Here is an 18,772-nt window from a genome sequence, read left to right as displayed (position 1 = left end):
CTGCATCTTATATGTTTAGCAGTTTAAGTAATAAAGTTACATTTGTTGAAACAAGAAGATAGGATTCCATATTTTTTCTGTCTACAGTAAAGTATTTCTATTTATTCTGTTGATATACAAAATTCATTGTGAGATTAAGATGGGAGAGTTGAGTACAGAGTATTTTCAAGAAATAATTTAATGAGGAGTTATACTTTGGGGAACACATTTCAACTCAGACTTGTTCTAAGGGATATTAGGTGATGGAGTTTTAATTGTGGGGATTTTTCATTAGGTTAAAACTCCTCACTTCTAGGCACTTAGTTTTCGTACTATATTTGAGCTATTTCTAAGTGTATCATATTAAAGCACCCTCAAAATTTCCCACTCCCGAGTGGGAAGTATAAGGATATTTTCTGGCTCTATTTCTACTAAAGCACCCTCAAAATTTCCCTGAGTGGGAAATTTTCCCTAGTGGGAAATTTTGAGGGTGCTTTAATATGATATATTTAGAAATAGGTTGAGGCTTAAGGTCAAAGATCTGTTTCTTTTATTTTTATTTATACATATGAAAACTTTATCTTCCCTCTCATAGCCTTTTTACTGTTTTGTTTGATTTTTCATTGTTGAAAAGAGTGTCAAACTATAATCTTAATACTTACATTAAAAATTGCTACAACTTCTTAAATATTAAGAGCACCAATTCTTAATGCATTCCCTTAATTCCAAAATCTTGGAGTGCTCTAAGAATAATAAGTAGTGAACTTACCATTTTGAGGGAGGAGATTTTGTTCATTTAACTTACAAGTTTGAGTTGACTATGTGATTGAGACTTAATTGTATGAAACTTTTCAGACAGATTTTTTAATATTTCAGTAGAATTTCTCACAGCTAATTCTATTATTTTTCCCTTTGTGTTCTTGCATTTTATAAACATTGTTCCTAACTTGTTAATTTCATTTCCTTTTCTAGGCTAATTTTTGCCTCCTAAGTTTTTAATACTCCTTGTTCTAGGCCCACCTTGGTACCTTTTAGAAGTAATGTTGACTATACTTGCTCTACTTAGAATTCTAGCAACAGTGATTATTTCTTTATGACTTTTAATTTTTAGGCATCAAATTTCTAAATTTATTGGGTTTGTTTTAGCTTTAAGAAAAGAAAAATACTCAAATTTGTATGTTATAGTAGCAGGCATATTCAGGTAATAATTAAGAGGTGACAATGGATTCACAATAGAAAAGGAAAACTACCTAGCTAATTATTTATTGGAGTATTCATACATAAATATATACAGTTTCAATTCTCCTGAAAGTACATTTTTAATTCTAGTGAGATTTAATAAGCCCTAGGCAAAGCTCCATGCAGGCTACTTTGTATGTGGTGGGAAGAGGTGACGACAATATCATTAATAATCTCAATCCCCATCCTGTAAAAAAAAAAAGAAAAAAAGATTGGATTCTTGTTTTCAAGTCCATTTTATGGGAGATTTCTTTTGTCTTCCTACCTTCCCACTTTCTCAAAGTACCTACAGTAATGTCTATGGTGACATAACTTTTTACTTGAAAAAAGCAACAAGTGTTTTGCTTGAAATGCATCAAAAATTGCAGTTTATACTTCACTATCTATTGCCTCAAAAAAAAAGTTATAGGCAAAATAAATTAGTGCCCAGACAGGATTGTCCTTGAGCATTTTCTGTCTTTAATTATCACTTAAACTGTTTATTGTGTTTATCATCTTTAAATATGTGTGTTTGCATGTGTGTGTCTGTGTGTGTGTGTTGACACACTAAAATTCATTTTCTTTTAGTTGTGTGTTCCACTCTCCTTGGCTCCTGTGAACAAGCATTGCTTCCGCCCAGTTTGGTATGTGGGTCAGAAGGCACTGTTTCTCACCAGGGTGCTGCTGTTTCCTTTTCCGACTTGAGTAGATTACGGATTATACTGGAACATGCCTGAGAAAAGGTCATAAAGAAGGGTGAAAGTCCTGAACTGCAGCTGGGAAACTTGACATTCTCATCTAGGAAAGGGGAGAAGAGAGAGAGAGAGACACACACACACACTCGCATCCCAACCAAAAACAACCCACCTGCAGGAAAGTCCCATTTACACAGGGCATTTTTTATTAAATAATTATTGAGAGTTTGACTGAAAAAGCTTTAATGTTAAATTGGATGGCAAGCAAGAACTAACCAGTGTTTTTAACCTTTCAGAGCCCAGATTTCTAGTGACTATTTCAAAACAAGCTACCATTGTATCCTTTGACAGAGTCAAGAAGTCAGAGATTTTCAGCTACACAATTAACTTAAACTCCTTGGTATATTTTAGATTTCTATCCCTGTCAATTTCATAGGAGGATATTAAAAACAGACCAAAAGCTTTACTCTTCTGTAGAAAACAAAAGTTTACCAAAAAACCCCTGTAGAACTCATCATCTATTTTTTATTTTTGAAAAATATGATATAGGGAATAGAACAGTTACATGATGTCTTAGAATAGGTAAAGTGTTGCAAAGAGGGCAAAAGTAAAGGAGATACTTGGGAATAGGCTGTTTCTGTAGAATGGTCTTCTGAGGCGTGCCAGAGTCACACTGATGCTGGACTTCAGTGTGGCTCAGTAATCCAATTTCAAAATGCAGGAGTTCAAAATAGGAGACCAGAGACACTAACTGAGGAACTTGTGTCCTAGAACAATAGTGGATCTTGTGGATAAGTGTATGGAGAGGTGATGAGAACAGAATTTAATACAATTGTAGGAGTCTAGAGTACTAAGTTATAGGAAGGTGTCTATTGCAAACCTTCAGAAAAGTGGAGTGCCCAAAGTGGGTAAGGTTTGTGTCTGTGATAAGAATAAATGAGATGATATATGGATCTCCTAATAACACTGCTCTTTCATAGGGCACCATTGCTTAGTGTCCTTTGCTCTTTTTGCAAATGAAGCTTTGCCATTATACCTGTTTACTTCTTATCTCTAATGACAACAAAAGGACAGCACTCTTTTTATCCTCTAAATATTTCACTTGACCCACTTTATTCCATCGTAGGTCTTAGTTTCTCATACCTTCTGTTCCTAAAGAATCTTCTTTGTCCTCCATTAACAATAACTTTTAGAAACCTATAACAAAAATTTCTCTACCTACCTGGTATGACACTCTTTTAACATACTTTCTGATCTACAACTATTATCATTTGATTCCTTAATGTTATTTTATCTGATTTTATATTAAGATGTGGAAATTTTTTAAAGGTAGAAAGGATGCATATGCATTCGTTCTTTATCTTCCCTCTTATTTGCATTTAAGAAGAAATACAACTATACATGTGTACACACAGATACACTGATAGCAACTTTAATATTTAACATAATCTGAAATGTTCAACAATTTCAGTTTTGCTAGCTTCAGAGATTTCTTGCAGTTGGCAGTTTGCCACATTCACATGTTCTCACATCACTGCATTCAGAAGCTAAGAATACCAACCTGGCAGCTTCTGCACAGAGGGTAAAGATAAAACAGAAAGGAGTCTAACTTTGCAGCCACATTACCTGGGAGTTGCTGCTGATGTCTTTTCCACAAATATCCAAGTTTGTCAAAGCCCAGTAAATCTTAGAAAGTTTATTTTCCTTGTAGCATCTGTGTTTTATAATGGGTCTTTTAATTTGTTTTTACTTTGTCTGCAGGGATTTCTTTTGTCCGGAGTTTTCAGACTCTGTCTTTTTTTTTTTCCTGTGGAAGTGAGTCCGTTAATGATGGCTGGTTTGGGAATATGCCTCTCTGCAAAGCTGACCTGACAAGCTGTTCCTCCAGCACAGCAACAAAGCCCATTGTTATTTTCTCTGTTCACTTTCATCCTCAACTTAATCCATTTTTCCTCTGTGTTTTTATAGTATAAAATGTCTGAGAAAACATAATTTAGGACAAAGCATAAGTAAGGTGGCATTTTGAAGTTAGCAAAACTTTTAGTAAACAGATCACACCATGTCATTCTTATATATGCAGACAGTAGAACTATGTGTTGGTATGAATATTGAGAGTTAGTGTCCCCTGAAGTACAAATTACCTGTAGATATCCTTTATCCAAAAGATAACAGGAAAAAAAAAGCACAAGAAGTTGTTTTCATAATTCCTTTTTTAAAAATTGCAGACTTTTAGGAGATGAACACAGAAAGTCAGTGGTTGAACCCCAGACATAAGTGGTTTAATGGTTTTGTATTACAACATTAAAAACAATAATAGCAGTAAACAAAAACTGAAAGTAGAACAAAAACAAGACATCATAGATTTAAACATCAAGGGATGTTTTAAAAATTCAGATTTTAAAATAATTTTATATTCCTAAATAGAATTCCTGCTTTAACTTACTGAGAAGCCATTTTATTGGAACTTGGAATTTCTTCCCCCCAAGAGAACTCCATCTATCGTGGGGACTGGTAAACCTCTAAAGGATCAAAGCTCTAGTGGATTTGGATAAAGACCCAAAAGCCTGAGGCTTATGCAAGTTTATCTATATAGAGTAAGCCCCAAAAACTGGGATGAGAGTCTTAGATGAGCTTATTTTCTCATGAGATTTTTGGGACTTCCTCTGTCTGCATGTGCCAGAAATACTGTGAGAATATTCATTCTCATGGCATTTGTCACTTACAGGTCTCGTCTTTGCTGGAATTTGAAAGTATAATGGTGTGTGAAATATTTTATGTATCTCAAGACTTCATGCAGTCCACTACCAAAACTGCAATTAAATAATCTCTGTTCTTTTTCACTGTACTCTTACAACAAAGGAAAAAATAGAAGAGTATACTAAAGAAAGGTTAATGAAGGTGATACCTCCTCTTAGATCTCAGAAATATTATTTGTATCTTATGTATTTCTGAGAAGTGGAGCAAAGAAAAAGAATAGCAACAGACTTAATCTAGGTCCAAGGCAGACACTACAGTTTTCTTCCTGATAAACTTCTTTAATGAAGAATTCTGGCTTGAAAATGTAGGCTTGATATAACCACATGGAAATGTCTAAAGATCTATTTTTAAAGTTATCATGTCTGACCTCCTGGGCCAGTGAACATGAAACTGAGCAGAATACTGAAAGCTGCAGACTCTAGTCATCTGGCAACCTTCTGAAGTCCTGAGTGCCCTCCAGAATTATTTTTTCTATAGATCATAGAGCCGTATTTTTCTCTGCCTCCTGGATATGGAAATAAATATATTTACTTCATTCATTCAGCAAACATTTATTGAGTTATTAGCTATTAATGACTAGTAAGACACTGTCCTCAGGAGTCCAGGCAGCTTGATGGAGTCTCCAGTATTGTGGAGGGCAAATCTGGAGGTTTGTTAGATTCTAGCTGAATTTTCAAAGAAAGTCTAAGACAGAATAAATAGTGTAAAATCATTTACAACCAAATATTTTAACAACAGGTTTGCGAAGAAAGGATTGGTAGGCTGTTTTGTATATTTATTTCATTTATTTCCTTAATATGTGTTATTTACATGTCTATGTTAGCTATTGAAATTTCTTGTCCATGCTAGTGCTTTCATTTTACTAACTTCTCATATTATTTATATATCTCTCCTCCTTTATTTTCTACAAGAACAGCAAAATAAGGAGATACAGATTCCTTCCTTTATGCTCAAAATTTGTATACCTTTTCTACCTTTTTAAGTTGTCCTTTAAACTGATAATAAAAGTGACTCCTTTCTTTTTGCTCCTGAGTCATTTTTCAGATGTAATTATTAGCATGTTTTTCTCGCATTTTTCATTTTTTGTTAATATGTCTTTCTGTACCATTATATTATGAACTCTTTGAAGTCCCTTGGACTTACTCCTTCAGAATCTAGAACACGGCCTGATACCAATAAGCCTCCAAAAGTGTGAAGTGAAAGAGCAAAGGCTGAATGAAACTTTTGCTTGGTGCTATATGTCATCTTTGTTAATGTCTTCTTTTCAGCGTCAGTCTTTAAATCTTGGATCTGTATCTGTGGCCTTGACTTTTCCTATCAGTAGTTCCTTTGCTTATTCCTTACAATCTGACTTTTCCATCTCACTACTGAAACAACCCTACTGAAGACTGTTAGAGTTAGTACCTTTTTCTCTGATTTTGTCTACTTGGACCTTGGCTTTTGTTTATTATTTTTTATTTGATTTATTCATTTATTAATCACCTGGGCACAGGTGGGCTAGGGCTGAATAGGGTGTTAGCTAGACCTTGGCTTTATTCACCATTTTATTAATATACCTATTGCTTCATTAAAGCTGTATTTATAAGTTGCTGGCCATATCCATTAATATGTAAGACAGACACCACCCCTACAAACATAAACATGAATGTAAAACCTACACAACTTACTTTACTCTGTCAGATGTGCTGGTTTCAAATGGACTCTATAGCATCAAACAGGAGCAGGTTGAGAAGGCTAGGTCTGAAGTTCTTTGTATGCTATTCTGAGGATGTCCTTTATCCTGGTGAGACAGTGAAGCATTTTAAGTCATGCCTAGCTAAACCACAGTTTTGGAACTTCTCAGTGGATCACCTCATTTTCCTAGACCACTCCTTTTATCTGTCAAATTCAATGACTTCAACATCTATAATCTTCCCTTGCTGAAGAACCTAAGTTCCTACTCCTCTGGCTCAATTGAGAGGTCCTCCGAAAACTGAAATATTTTATCTTCTACTGCTTCCTATGATCTCTCCTCTGCAGTAGTTAGAGATTTCTCACTACTCCTCACACAATGGCATCCCTTTATGCTGTTCTCCCCTCGTGTTATCCTTCATGCCCAGAGTGTTCCTTCTCTCCTACCCTTATCCATATTTTGTCCAGTTTTCAAAATCTAGATTGTATCCCATTTGCCCTTTTCCTTGAGCCCTTTTCCAAATAAAGCTGTTCCTACATCTACTTATCTTTAGTTCTAGACAATTAACACTTAATGATTCCTGTTTGTACCTGTTAGACTGTAACTTCACGATAACAAGGAAAACAATCCCTTCAGTGTTATCATGGGCTAAGGCACTCATCAAATATTTGTTTACTAGTTGTGAAATATATATGATGTACACATTCTTAATTTTCAGCAGCTTGTGACTTAAAGTTGCAGTCTGATTTCAAATTCAAATTAATATTAGCATAGTTGTCTAATAGCAATCTCATAATTATTTACATCTATATTGGCCTTGAGAGTGTGATGATAAATTACTTTGAATGGCTTAACTATAAAGCAGGTTTTCTCATATTCTTCTACATATATAGTATTGTAATGGGGTTTCTCCCTTCATATTTTCTACAAGGTTCTTTGTTGTAGCCTAAATCATCTTGTATATATTGTGAATGCTGTCTTTTGTTATTCCTGCAACAGGTGTAGATTGCTTCTGTTAACTTTAATGTGTATTCTGAATTAGAAATTGAGGAGATAGAGAAAGATTTTATTTGCATGAATTTCTTATCTTTCCCCATATTTTACAAAAGAGACATTTATCAAAGTTTAACTTGATAATTCTGTAGAGTAATATAGAAAGACAGATTTGCGTCCAAGGAAGAAATAGCATTTGGTTAAGCCATTATCTAATTCTGAAGCCACTGTCATCTTATGATTTTTACCATTAGATACTGTGTGGTAGTTCTCCCTCTATTCTGAATCCATGCTATTTTTAAAGCAATTGTTTTTTAGGGTGTGTTTTAAAAATAAGATATTAATTAGGACTTTTTTCGGGGGATTCTTTTGTTGTGTACATAAATTTGTCACCTTAATTCAAATTAGTAAAAAAAAGTATATGTGTGCGCTTTCTATAGTTATCATTTTTAAAATACCATATGTATTGCTAAGCACATAAATGGGGTTTGATAATTTTTATCAACAGTCAAGAACAATGATATAAAATTACATTAGATTAATAAGTTTTCTACATGAAAGAATTGTTGAATTACAGGCACTGACTTATTCCATAACACAGAATATGAGATAATTTTTATAACGTTTCTCTGTAAATCCATCAATTAATAGAAATTTAATTAATTACAGAAAATATATAGAATTATAGAAAAAATAATTCTTTTTTCACTAGAAAACTATAGTAATCAAGAAAATGTGGTATTGGTTTGCTTTTCCCCTGTTGAAGCAACATTGTAATAGAAGTTCTAGGTAGGTCAGTTAGGCCAAAAAAAAAAAAAAAGGAATCTAAACTGGAAAGGAAGAAGTAAAGCTATCTCTTTTTTGAGGATGATGCAATTATGTATGTAGAAAATCCTCAGGAATCCAGAAGATATTATTAGAACTGTGAAATGAGTTCAGCCAAGTTGTAGGACATAAGATCAATGTACAAAAGTTACCTGTATTTCTATACATTAGCAATGAATAATCTGAAAAATGAAATTAAGAAAACAATCTCATTTACAAAGTACATGAAATAGTAATATGTTAACCAAAGAAGTACAAAACTTATACCCTGAAAGCTACAAAACAACATTGGAATAAATTTAAGAATACCTAGGTAAAGGGAAAGGCATCCTAAGTTCTTGGATTAGAACACATAATATTGTTAAAATGGCAGTATTCACCAAATGGATCTCCAGATTATATGTAATCCCTATCAAAAGCTCAGCTGGCTTTTGTCTAGAAATTGACAAGATATGAGGGAAATAGCAGATTGTATTGAATAATAAGGACCTAAGAAGGCCAACAAATCACTTTAACTGTCTTTAGAAAGATAAGGAATTTAGCCCTAATTCCCAAAGACTGAAATATGTTTATAATCAAGTCACACTGATGTTACCAGAATACTTCTTTTTGTCTGTTTAGAGACAGTATCTCTCTATGCCACCTGGGCTTGGATTGCAGGGGTATGATCATAGCTCACTGTAACTTTGAATACCTGCTATCAAAGTAATCCTCTCGCCTCAGTCTTTTGAGTAGCTAGGATTACAGCTATGTACCACCACACTCAGCTAATATTTAATATTTTTTGTAGCGATGGAGATCTTGCTATGTTGCCCAGGCTGGTCTCGAACTACTGGCCTCAACCTATCCTCCTGCCTTGGTCTCCCAAAGTGTTGGGATTACAGGCATGAGCCATCCAGCTTTACAAGAATAGTTTGGTTTCTTCTCATCCACATAATTGTAATTCTCTTGGCATCAATTCTACCTTTGATGCCTTTCTTAAATGATTACTGGAGTCAGTGAAAACCCTATCAGAGATAGGGAACTTCCCTTCATGATGCTTTTCTTTATTTTTCTCTTTGTAGGGAAACTGAACAGCCAAGACTCCTATAACAATTTTACCAACAACAACCCTGGCAACCCTCGGCTCTCTCCTCTCCCCAGCTTGATGGTAGTGATGCCTCTTGCACAAATCAAGCAGCCAATGACATTGGGGACCATCACCAAACGAACAGGGTAAGGCCTCAGGCTTGTTGCTTTCTTAACAGCTGTTTTAGAGGGTTGAATGAATAAAAATAACACATACATTTTCTTTGTGTGGTTTTTATTATGTTCTTCATTTCCAGCTCAAATGAGACTTAATGGCATCAGATTAAGTACAAAGCACAGAACTTGTACAAATGTACTCACACACAACCATGTATACACACATCCACCGAGAAAACAAAGCAGTGACAAGCTGTGAAAACTAGTATTGGCTAATCAGAAACAGATCCATCTACTTCGTCTTATCCTCACTGCCTTGTGGCTTTGTCTGAAAGAAAGTACAGTTTTATTTTCCTGGCTCTTTCAGGATTTGAAATGACTCCCAAATTTTGACAGATACAAATATGGAGAGAACCTTAGATGATAACCATGTTTTTAATACTTTGAAAAAGTCATCTATACTAATCTTTCATTAGTGTCAAGACAGTGTGATGTTATTGGTAATTTTCAATGACTCACTTAATTTATTTGTTCTTATTTTAGCTATTTTAGCAGTTTGCTACCCCTTAGGAATATAATATTAAAACTTCATTAGGTTCCTGAAAATAAACTGCTAGTTCTATGATAGATAGTCAATTGTATATTAACACTGGAAATCCATTTTATATCTGAAAATATACATGTCTATAGGCAAATTCCTTGTTTTCCATAATGAGCAATCCTGAAGTTTAACCTAGTTTGAAATGGAACAACTTTTTTACATTTCTGTATTAAAGTAGTAAGGAGAAAACCCTGTCTTGGCCTCAAACGGTCCTCAAGTTCTTTTCAATGAAAGAAATATATTAAATTATTTGGCTGCTATGTTAATGTATCTTAATTTTGTTGTGCTCAGTATTAATGTGTTTGTAGAGGTCACTTTTGTGAGAGAAAATAGTCAGTAGCCTCAGGGACAAGGCCTTTCAGCTCCAGGTATCACCATAACATAGAAATTGACCCTATAGCTAGGTGGAGTGGTGGTTGTGTATAAAGAGATCCTAGGCTGGGTGCGGTGGCTCACGCTTGTAATCCCAGCACTTTGGGAGGCTGAGGTGGGTGGATAATGAGGTCAGGAGTTCAAGACCAGCCTGGCCAACACAGTGAAACCTCCTCTCTACTAAAAATACAAAAATTAGCTGGGTGTGGTGGCGGATGCCTGTAATCCCACTTACTTGGGAGGCTGAGGCAGGAGAATCACTTGAACCCAGGAGGCAGAAGTTGGAGTGAGTGGAGATTGTGCCATTGCACTCCAGCCTGCCTGATAGAGCGAGACTCTGCCTCGAAGAAAAAAAAAAAAGAGAGAGAGAGATCCTATTGCTGCAGGTAGACGTAAAATTGAGTCTGTGGCTTTTGCTGTATTTTTCAGCAAAACTTCATCTCAAATCAGACATCTTAAGGCACCAATAATTTGGCCTGTATATCTTTTAAATTTTTTTTTCAGCTTTTTAACTCTTTGTATCTAGTAAAAGTATAATTTTAAATTGTCTTTCAACTTTCTCTTCTCTCTTCCTCAGTTTATTTTAAAATAAGTTAAGAATAATGGCAGTGAATAGTGAAGAGGTTATGTTCTTTATATTCGCAATTAGGTTACTTTTTCATCGTATATTACATTCCTGGCATGTAGAATCAAATAAAAATAGGACTAAATCTGGAATCACAACTTTAAAGTTTCTTTTTTACTTACTGAAGTTAGTCAGTACATAATTGTATCATCTTGATTCAGTCCAGCATTGTACAATTCTCCAAAGCACTTACAAATTTTAGCCTGTCTTTCCTGAATCTAAGTGAAACCATCCTCAAAATTGTTTCTCTGTAATTTAATTTTATATTCAGAGTGAGGGAAATTTAAGAAGCTTCAAAAGGCTCCTGGAGTCATAAAAGCATATTCTGGTGCTTTGTTTCTGGTGTATGTTTATTTAATTTTAACATAAGAACTGTCCTGTTTTATAATGCAAAGAATTAGCTGTCTTTTTCTAATGAGCTTCTCCAAATATATCTCTGAAATAGTAACTGAAGTTTAGTGCATAAAATGATACGATGTTAGAATTTAATTCATAATATTTATGGGGAGGGGTAGGAAGTGAGTCTACATTTTTATGTAGTATTTGAAATTTTCCATAAGAAGATAAAATCTCTTGCTCTCTGTCTCTCTCTTGCTACCCAATTTCTCATTGCACTAAGATGAATAGAAACTGTTAGTCATTTGGTGTCCTCCTGTGTTACCACACATTATGAATTTAGATAAAATTCTTATGTTTCCTTTCTTATAAAAATTTGCTCTCTGTTCTCAGATTTTTGGAGCATGTATTCTGTTGCATTATGAACGGTTTGATAATTATAAATAAATGAAGTATTATTTGAGTTATTTTATGTGCTTTGAAATGAGTGTTAGTTAAGATACTTGTATCATATTGTAGACTAGGCTTCATATCTCAATTCATACCATTTTATTTCTGCCATGGTTTCAAATTCTTTTTAGCATGTCTTATATTGAAGTGTTGAGAAAGAATAATTTATACTTGTCCCACAATGAGTACTAGGTTTACATTTTTTGTGACATAGTTTCAGACTTACAGAAATGTTGTAAGAGTAGTCAAAAGAATTCTTGTATACCCCAATTCCCCAATTTTTTGTTTTGTTTTGTGTTTTGTTGTTTTGAGATGGAGTCTGGCTCTGTCTCCCAGGCTGGAGTGCAGTGGTGCGATCTCGGCTAACAGCAACCTCTGCCTCCCAGGTTCAAGCAATTCTTCTGCCTCAGCATCCCTAGTAGCTGGGATTACAGATACACCACCATGCCCAGCTAAATTTTGTAGTAGAGACAGGGTTTTGCCATGTTCGCTAGGCTGGTCTCAAATTCTTGACCTCAAGTGATCTGCCCACCTTGGCCTCCCAAAGTGCTGGGATTACAGGCACGAGCCACTGCACCTGGCCCCAAATGTTAATAGATCAACTTATTTGCTTTATCTTTCACATTCTTTCTTTCTGCCTGCATATACACTAACACATCATTCATGTTCTCTCCCTCTGCCTGCTTATATAACATATACATGTTATGTTTTTCCTAATTGTTTTAGAATAAGTTGTAGACTTAATATACCCTTATCCCTATATACTTCAATGTGTAATTTCTAAAGGCAAGGACATTGTCTTATTTAACTATAGTACAGATATCAAAAGAAAAAATCTTGAATGTATTTCATTAGTTTTTTCAATTCCACTTAATTGTTGTCTAGAATGAATTTCCTACTTGTGGCATAGCTTTAGTGTACTACAAATTACTCAGCCTACTATTCCTTTTTTCCCTCCCTAGCTACTATTTTTTATCCTTTTCTATTAATATAGAGTGCAGTGACTGATAAGACTTTGATGATAGTGGTCAGTCATAACTTATACTTCACTATTGCTGGATTACAAGATTCAATATCCTTAAACCAGAGGTCCCCAACCCCTGGGCTTCAGACTGGTACCATTCCCTGGCCTGTTAGGAACTGAGCCTCACAGCAGGAGGTGAACACCAGGTGAGTGAGCTTTACCACCTGAGCCTCCTGTCAGATCAGTGGCGGCATTTGATTCTCATAAGAGTGCAAACCCTATTGTTGTGAACTACACATGTTGGGGATCTAGGTCGCATGCTCCTTATGAGAATCTAATGCTTCATAATCTTAGGTGAAACTTCCATGAAACCGGTTCCTGGTGCCAAAAAGGGTGGGAACCGCTGCTGTAAGCCATTCTCTGATGTGTTTGTTGATTATACTCAGAAACTCCTATTGACTTTTCTGATTATTCTTTTACTATGTCATCTAAACATTTAATCCTAAAGTTTTCAGAATATAATACATGGTTTAATTATCTTAAAATTTAACATTTTCACTAAAATACATGTATTTTGCCTCGTCAAAAGTAATATTTGATTTGTGGGAACCAAATATATTCTATGAATTTTCATTTTTGCCATATGCTGAGTTTTGAACAAATCTCAGACAATATTTCATCCCATTAGCTTTCATCCTATTTGATTCTAAAGGCTATATTTTATTAATTTTTTTTACTATGACAAATTATCAAGACTGGAGTTAGCTAATTTGCATTCATTATTGGCATTAAGTTTTATTGTATTTGCTGAGAAATCTGATGGCTCCATTAATATCACAGGGTGATGAGCACATGAGAGTTTTCATTTTCCGTGTATCTCTTTTCATTCTGGAAATTCTCATTTACTCAGAGTTTGCTTCTATAAAACTCCTTTTCTAGTATTTTGAAAATTAAATCAACAATAAGTATTTGGCATGGATTATGTGGAAAGAAAACACAGAGTGACCCACTTATAAACAAATAAATTATATCCTGTTTTCAATATACCTGACAATATAGTTGGTAAAATTATATACTTAGGTTAGATGAGTTTTTATTTGGTCTAAGTCCTAGGTATTTTGCACATACTCATAAAATAACCACAAAGTGCTATATTTCTAAAGCAAAGATTTCTAGGATCCAGTAATTAAATATCCAAATTGAGTTAGATGCCTCAATTTAAACCTTAAGGGAACAAAACGTGTTGTTACCATATTCAACATCTGCCTTCTTACTTTTGCAAATACATGGGCCTGAAATCCTGTGCAGTGTCAAGGACCATCTGTCTCACTGCGAGACATACAGGAGGCCAGTAGAACTACAAATAGCAGAAGACAGATGTATTTACACCTTCTTGTTCAGTACCTTGAAGCAGCACTTGGAGGTAATAAGGCCTGTTTTGGCAGCAGCTGCTGCTTAACTCTATGACAGTATACATTGATGTAGGTAAAAGAAGTGTTAGAAATTATTTAGCTTCAACAGTTACCCATTCAAACGGACTCTGTTTTCTTCTAGTTTAAGACTGGAGGTTTAAAAAGTCCAGGTTATTATATCCATCATGTTCTTATCATATTTAAGTAAGAATAGCTCTCCTCGTCTATTAAAAGTTAAATTAGGTGCTAAGAGTTTCCTTCATGTCTTGGATGTTAGGTTTGTGTAGTAGGGATTTATTAGCAGCATTTCATAGGTGTTTGGCAATATCAAGTGAGTGATCAAATTTTAAGAAATATTTTCTGTGTAAGAATTTACAAATTAAAAATTTTCACCAATAAGCTTAATTTTATCTGCTTAAAGCTAAAATTATTTATATATACGAATTATTTTGTGGACACAAGCAAAGAACAGTAAATTTCCAAAAGAAGTCGTGGTAGGTAGTTCCATGGGAATAAAAAATATTAAATTGAAAATGCAGTTACTTCTTGCTCTTACCTAGGTAGACCACTTTTTGTGACGTATCAGATTTGCTCTCTCATAGGTTTCCTTTTTCCTAAATGGAAGTAGCTTCTCATTTCTTTTCCCCTCCCCATCTTTATATTTACTAATTTCTTTTCTTTTCTTTTTTTTTTTTTTTTTTTTTTTTTGAGTCAGAGTCCCGCTCTGTCACCAGGCTGGAATGCAGTGGTATGATCTCAGCTCACTGCAACCTCTGCCTCCTGGGCTCAAGTGATTCTCTGACCTCAGCCTCCCGAGTAGCTGGGACTACAGGTGGGTGTGTGCCACCATGCCTGGCTAATTTTTTTACTCTTTGTAGAGATTGGATTTCTCCATGTTGCCTAAGCTGGTCTTGAACTACTGGTCTCAAGCGATCCAACTGACTCAGCCTCCATCATGCTGGGATTATAGGCATGAGCCACAACACCTGGCCATGTTTATTCATTTCTTTGTGAAGATTTAGATGGTTATTAGGAACCTGGAGACCCACCCTGTAAAGTAGTAGGTTAGGTAATGTTGTGGAAAAAATATCAAATTAGGAGTCTCAGGTCCTAGCCTCTTCTCATCTGGGTTCTACCACCTATTTGCCAGTGTGTCCTAGGTAAATTTCTTCTTCTGAAAAATCAAGTTTATATGTATATGGATTATAATCTTTTATTCTTATCATGTATGAGTTTCTTCCAGTTCTTTGATCCCATTTGTAAGCCTCAGGACTGTTGAGCAGCTGTAAGCCAGTGCTGATGAGCACAGGCCCCATTTAGAAAGCATAGATGCTTTTAAATGATATTAAATGGAAGCATTAAATAGCATTTATTTGGACACATCCACTTAATATTTGTAGGCCAAACCTGCTGTCAGACCTGGCTATGTGAGTAAATGATATTGGCATATAGTAGGCTTTGCAGAAGGTCTGTTCCTTATTTTAATTCAATTAGATACACCTTGGCCCATTTAGACAGTTTGACCTGAGCCCTGAACTTTATAGGCAAAGTTCTAAGAATTAAATGGGAAATATTTGGAGAAAGACCACCAGATACAGTTATAATAGCATGGGTAATTCCCTACCTTACATCTCTACCTTATGTAACTACTAGTTCTTCATAGCTAAGAAATGGATGTTGAGTTCTAGATATAAAATAATGGACAATGTATTTTCATTGGAATACATATGGATGTCACTACATATGCAATATATTTAACATAGTTTGAATTCCAATTTTTGTACTAAATCAACGGAGTACTAACACCATAGTTTATTGCATGTTATCATAAATCTGGGAATTTTTTTGGATGATGTCTACTATATACCATATTTTTGAAAATCAGCAGGCATAAATTTCTACAGAAGTTTGACTTTATTTATATTATGTAAATCTCTTTTTTTGCCACTTATGACAGAATTTTAACATTATCAGTGTTTTTCTAATGAAAAATCACTGAGGCTCAAAGGCAGTGGTGTGATCATACTTTACTGTAACTTCAAATTCCTGGGTTCAAGAGATTCTCCTGCTTCAATCTCCTGAGTAGCTGGCACTACGGTCATGTATCACCACACCCAGCTAATTTTTTAAATGTTTTGTAGAGATGAGGTCTTGCTATATTTCCCATGCTCATCTTGAACTCCTACCCTCAATCAGTCCTGCCTTAGCCTCCCAAAGTTCTGCAATTAAAAGCATGAGCCATCATGCCCGGCCTTCTTTTTTTTATTTTTTTTCTTGAGACAGAGTCTTATTCTTTCGCCAGGCACCAGGCTGGAGTGCAGTGGCGTGATCTCAGCTCACTGTAACCTCTGCCTCCTGGCTTCAAGCAATTCTCCTGCCTCAGCCTCCTGAGTAGCTGTGACTACAGGCATGAGCCACCATGCTCAGCTAATTTTTGTATTTTAGTAGATACATGGTTTCACTATGTTGGCCAGGATAGTCTCAATCTCTTGACCTCATGATCTGTCTGCCTCAGCCTCCCAAAGGGCTGGGATTACAGGCCTGAGCCACCGTGCCTGGCCTATGCCCAGCCTTCTAATGGAAATCTTGTAAATCTTGAGTTTATAAGTTAAAATTGGGTATCAAATTAGACACTTGTCCATTTTAGCTTCAGTTTGCCCTACAGATCAATATTTGACTACCAATAATACCATAGGTCTCTTTGGTAGGGAGCAATTAAAATTAATGAAAAATTCAAAGTAGAACTTAAAAATGATATTAGGAATAATTTACTGATATGCATGTGGGAAATGTGAGTTCATTTCAGTTGTTTTAACAGAGGGCACACAGAATTTAGAAGTCATTAGAATCTCTAGAATTTATTTTTAGAGAAATATGGCTCTACTTCAATATTTGTCACATAATGTTGTATAGCTTTTTCTCTGCTTTATCTCTGTTTATTACACTTAATATTTATGTGGGCTCATTCTGATGTCTATTATGTGGTAGTGCCTGAATTGTCTTAGGACATGATTAATTGAAAAATAGGGTTTATAGAGTGTGTTTATAGAACTTGTCTCTCAGATACCAGGTACTTTAACTCTGGAGATGATTGAACAGAATTGCTGCTAATACCTTTTAGCACTGGAGTCAGATTATAGAGGATTGGAGGATTTAAGATCAAATCTAGTTTTACTTTTTTCTCACATAAAAAAATTCATATTTGCCTTGTTTTCAGCTAGTGAGACTGAAGACTTTGTGGTACCATGTGACATTCAGCAAAATGAATCAGTTGAATGACTTACATAGTGTTATGGTATATTATAAAACATAATTCTTTCCTATCTTCTGGGAGATTCCAGAAGAAACCCTCTGAGAACTAATGGCCAGATCATTTCATGGTGATCTATAAATAAGTCTATAATATTTCTAGATATTTAGTCTCTTGACCAGATTTTCCTGAGGTTTAAAAATCAGAATTCAGCTCAGAAAGGATATAGTTATGACAAATTGAATAGATTTTTTATGGCAGGATTGTTAAGCCTGCTAATATTAAAGATGATTGAAAAACACAAATTATTCATGTTTGAATATAGTAATTTGGGTTGCCTGTGTTAAAGAGAATATTTAATTCAGTATACACTCTCACTCACATTATCTCTTTCTCCTTTCCACCCTCATCCCGCTTTAATACAAAACTACAGCTCTGAACTTTTGGAAGGGGAGAGGGTAGTCATGGGTGAAGACAGCTGGATCATGGATTTGTACTTTATGACTTTATATTTTCATTCTTTTGCTACTGGGGAAAGATGAAGTAGGCACATTTCAAAAGAACAGCTGACACTACCCATGCAAAGACAGTAATTACATCAGTCACTGTAATTCTTTGGAGTTTGTGGATCTTCTTTCACATGTATACGGCAGAGGTCTACCTTGTAGGACTAGGCAAGAGGTGGGTGAGTATAGATTTTATACATGCCAAGTGTACATGCTAAACCAGGTCCTCACCTTGTCTCTCCAGCCCCCTTTCTCCTTGAGTTCTATTAGCCAGTGGATGCTAATTTGATAGAAGTAGGATAATTTTTTTTTTTTTTTTGAGATAGTCTCACTCTCTTGCCAGGCTGGAATGCAGTGGCACGATCTCGGCTCGTTGCAATTTCTGATTTCCTGGTTCAAGTGATTCTTCTGCTACAGCTTCCTGAGTAGCTGGGATTACAGGCATGAGCCACAATGCCCAGCTAATTTTTGTATATTTAGTAGAGACAGGATTTCACCATGTTGGCCAGGATGGTCGCCATCTCCTGACCTGGTGATCCGCTCGCCTCAGCCTCCCAAAGTGCTGGGATTACAGGCGTGAACCAACACACCTAGCTGAAGTAGGATAATTTTAACACAAATGGGTCAAATTGTGAATAGTGAACCTTATTGTTTTCAAACTTGACAATAATGTTATTTATTTAGTATAGGCCTGTAAACTACAGTGCCTGGAGTTTTACAGAGCATTTTAGGATCATGGGACTAGGAAGTAGCTAGAGAAATCTCCTTTTTGGTAACATGTTACTGCCTGGAAAGGAAAATCTGAGTTTTTTTTTTTTTTTTTTTTTTTTTTAAGTTTCTGTATCATTTCTTTGGCTAATGTATGTTTCCTTTTTACATGTAAGGAAACCTAAACCTGGAAAAAAGGTATTTACTGGCTCTATAGGTAGGGA

The 18,772-nt window shown here is 35.2% G+C and overlaps 1 protein-coding gene across 19 annotated transcripts in view; it reads left to right on the top strand.

Annotated features, from left to right (window-relative positions):
* Nucleotides 1–18,772, top strand: part of BCAS3 (BCAS3 microtubule associated cell migration factor) — a 754,554-nt gene that overhangs the window by 365,746 nt on the left and 370,036 nt on the right. For all 19 annotated transcript variants that reach the window (XM_078373699.1, XM_078373700.1, XM_078373696.1 and 16 more), the window contains one exon: nucleotides 9,204–9,354. In XM_078373699.1, coding sequence (XP_078229825.1) covers nucleotides 9,204–9,354 — 151 coding nt within the window. The remainder of the gene's footprint in view (nucleotides 1–9,203; nucleotides 9,355–18,772) is intronic.

Source organism: Callithrix jacchus, chromosome 5, assembly GCF_049354715.1.
Source record: "Callithrix jacchus isolate 240 chromosome 5, calJac240_pri, whole genome shotgun sequence".
In the NCBI taxonomy this organism is placed as follows: Eukaryota; Metazoa; Chordata; class Mammalia; order Primates; family Cebidae; genus Callithrix; species Callithrix jacchus.
The sequence above is the reverse complement of the archived record's forward strand: the minus strand, read 5'-3'. Positions and strand labels throughout refer to the sequence as shown.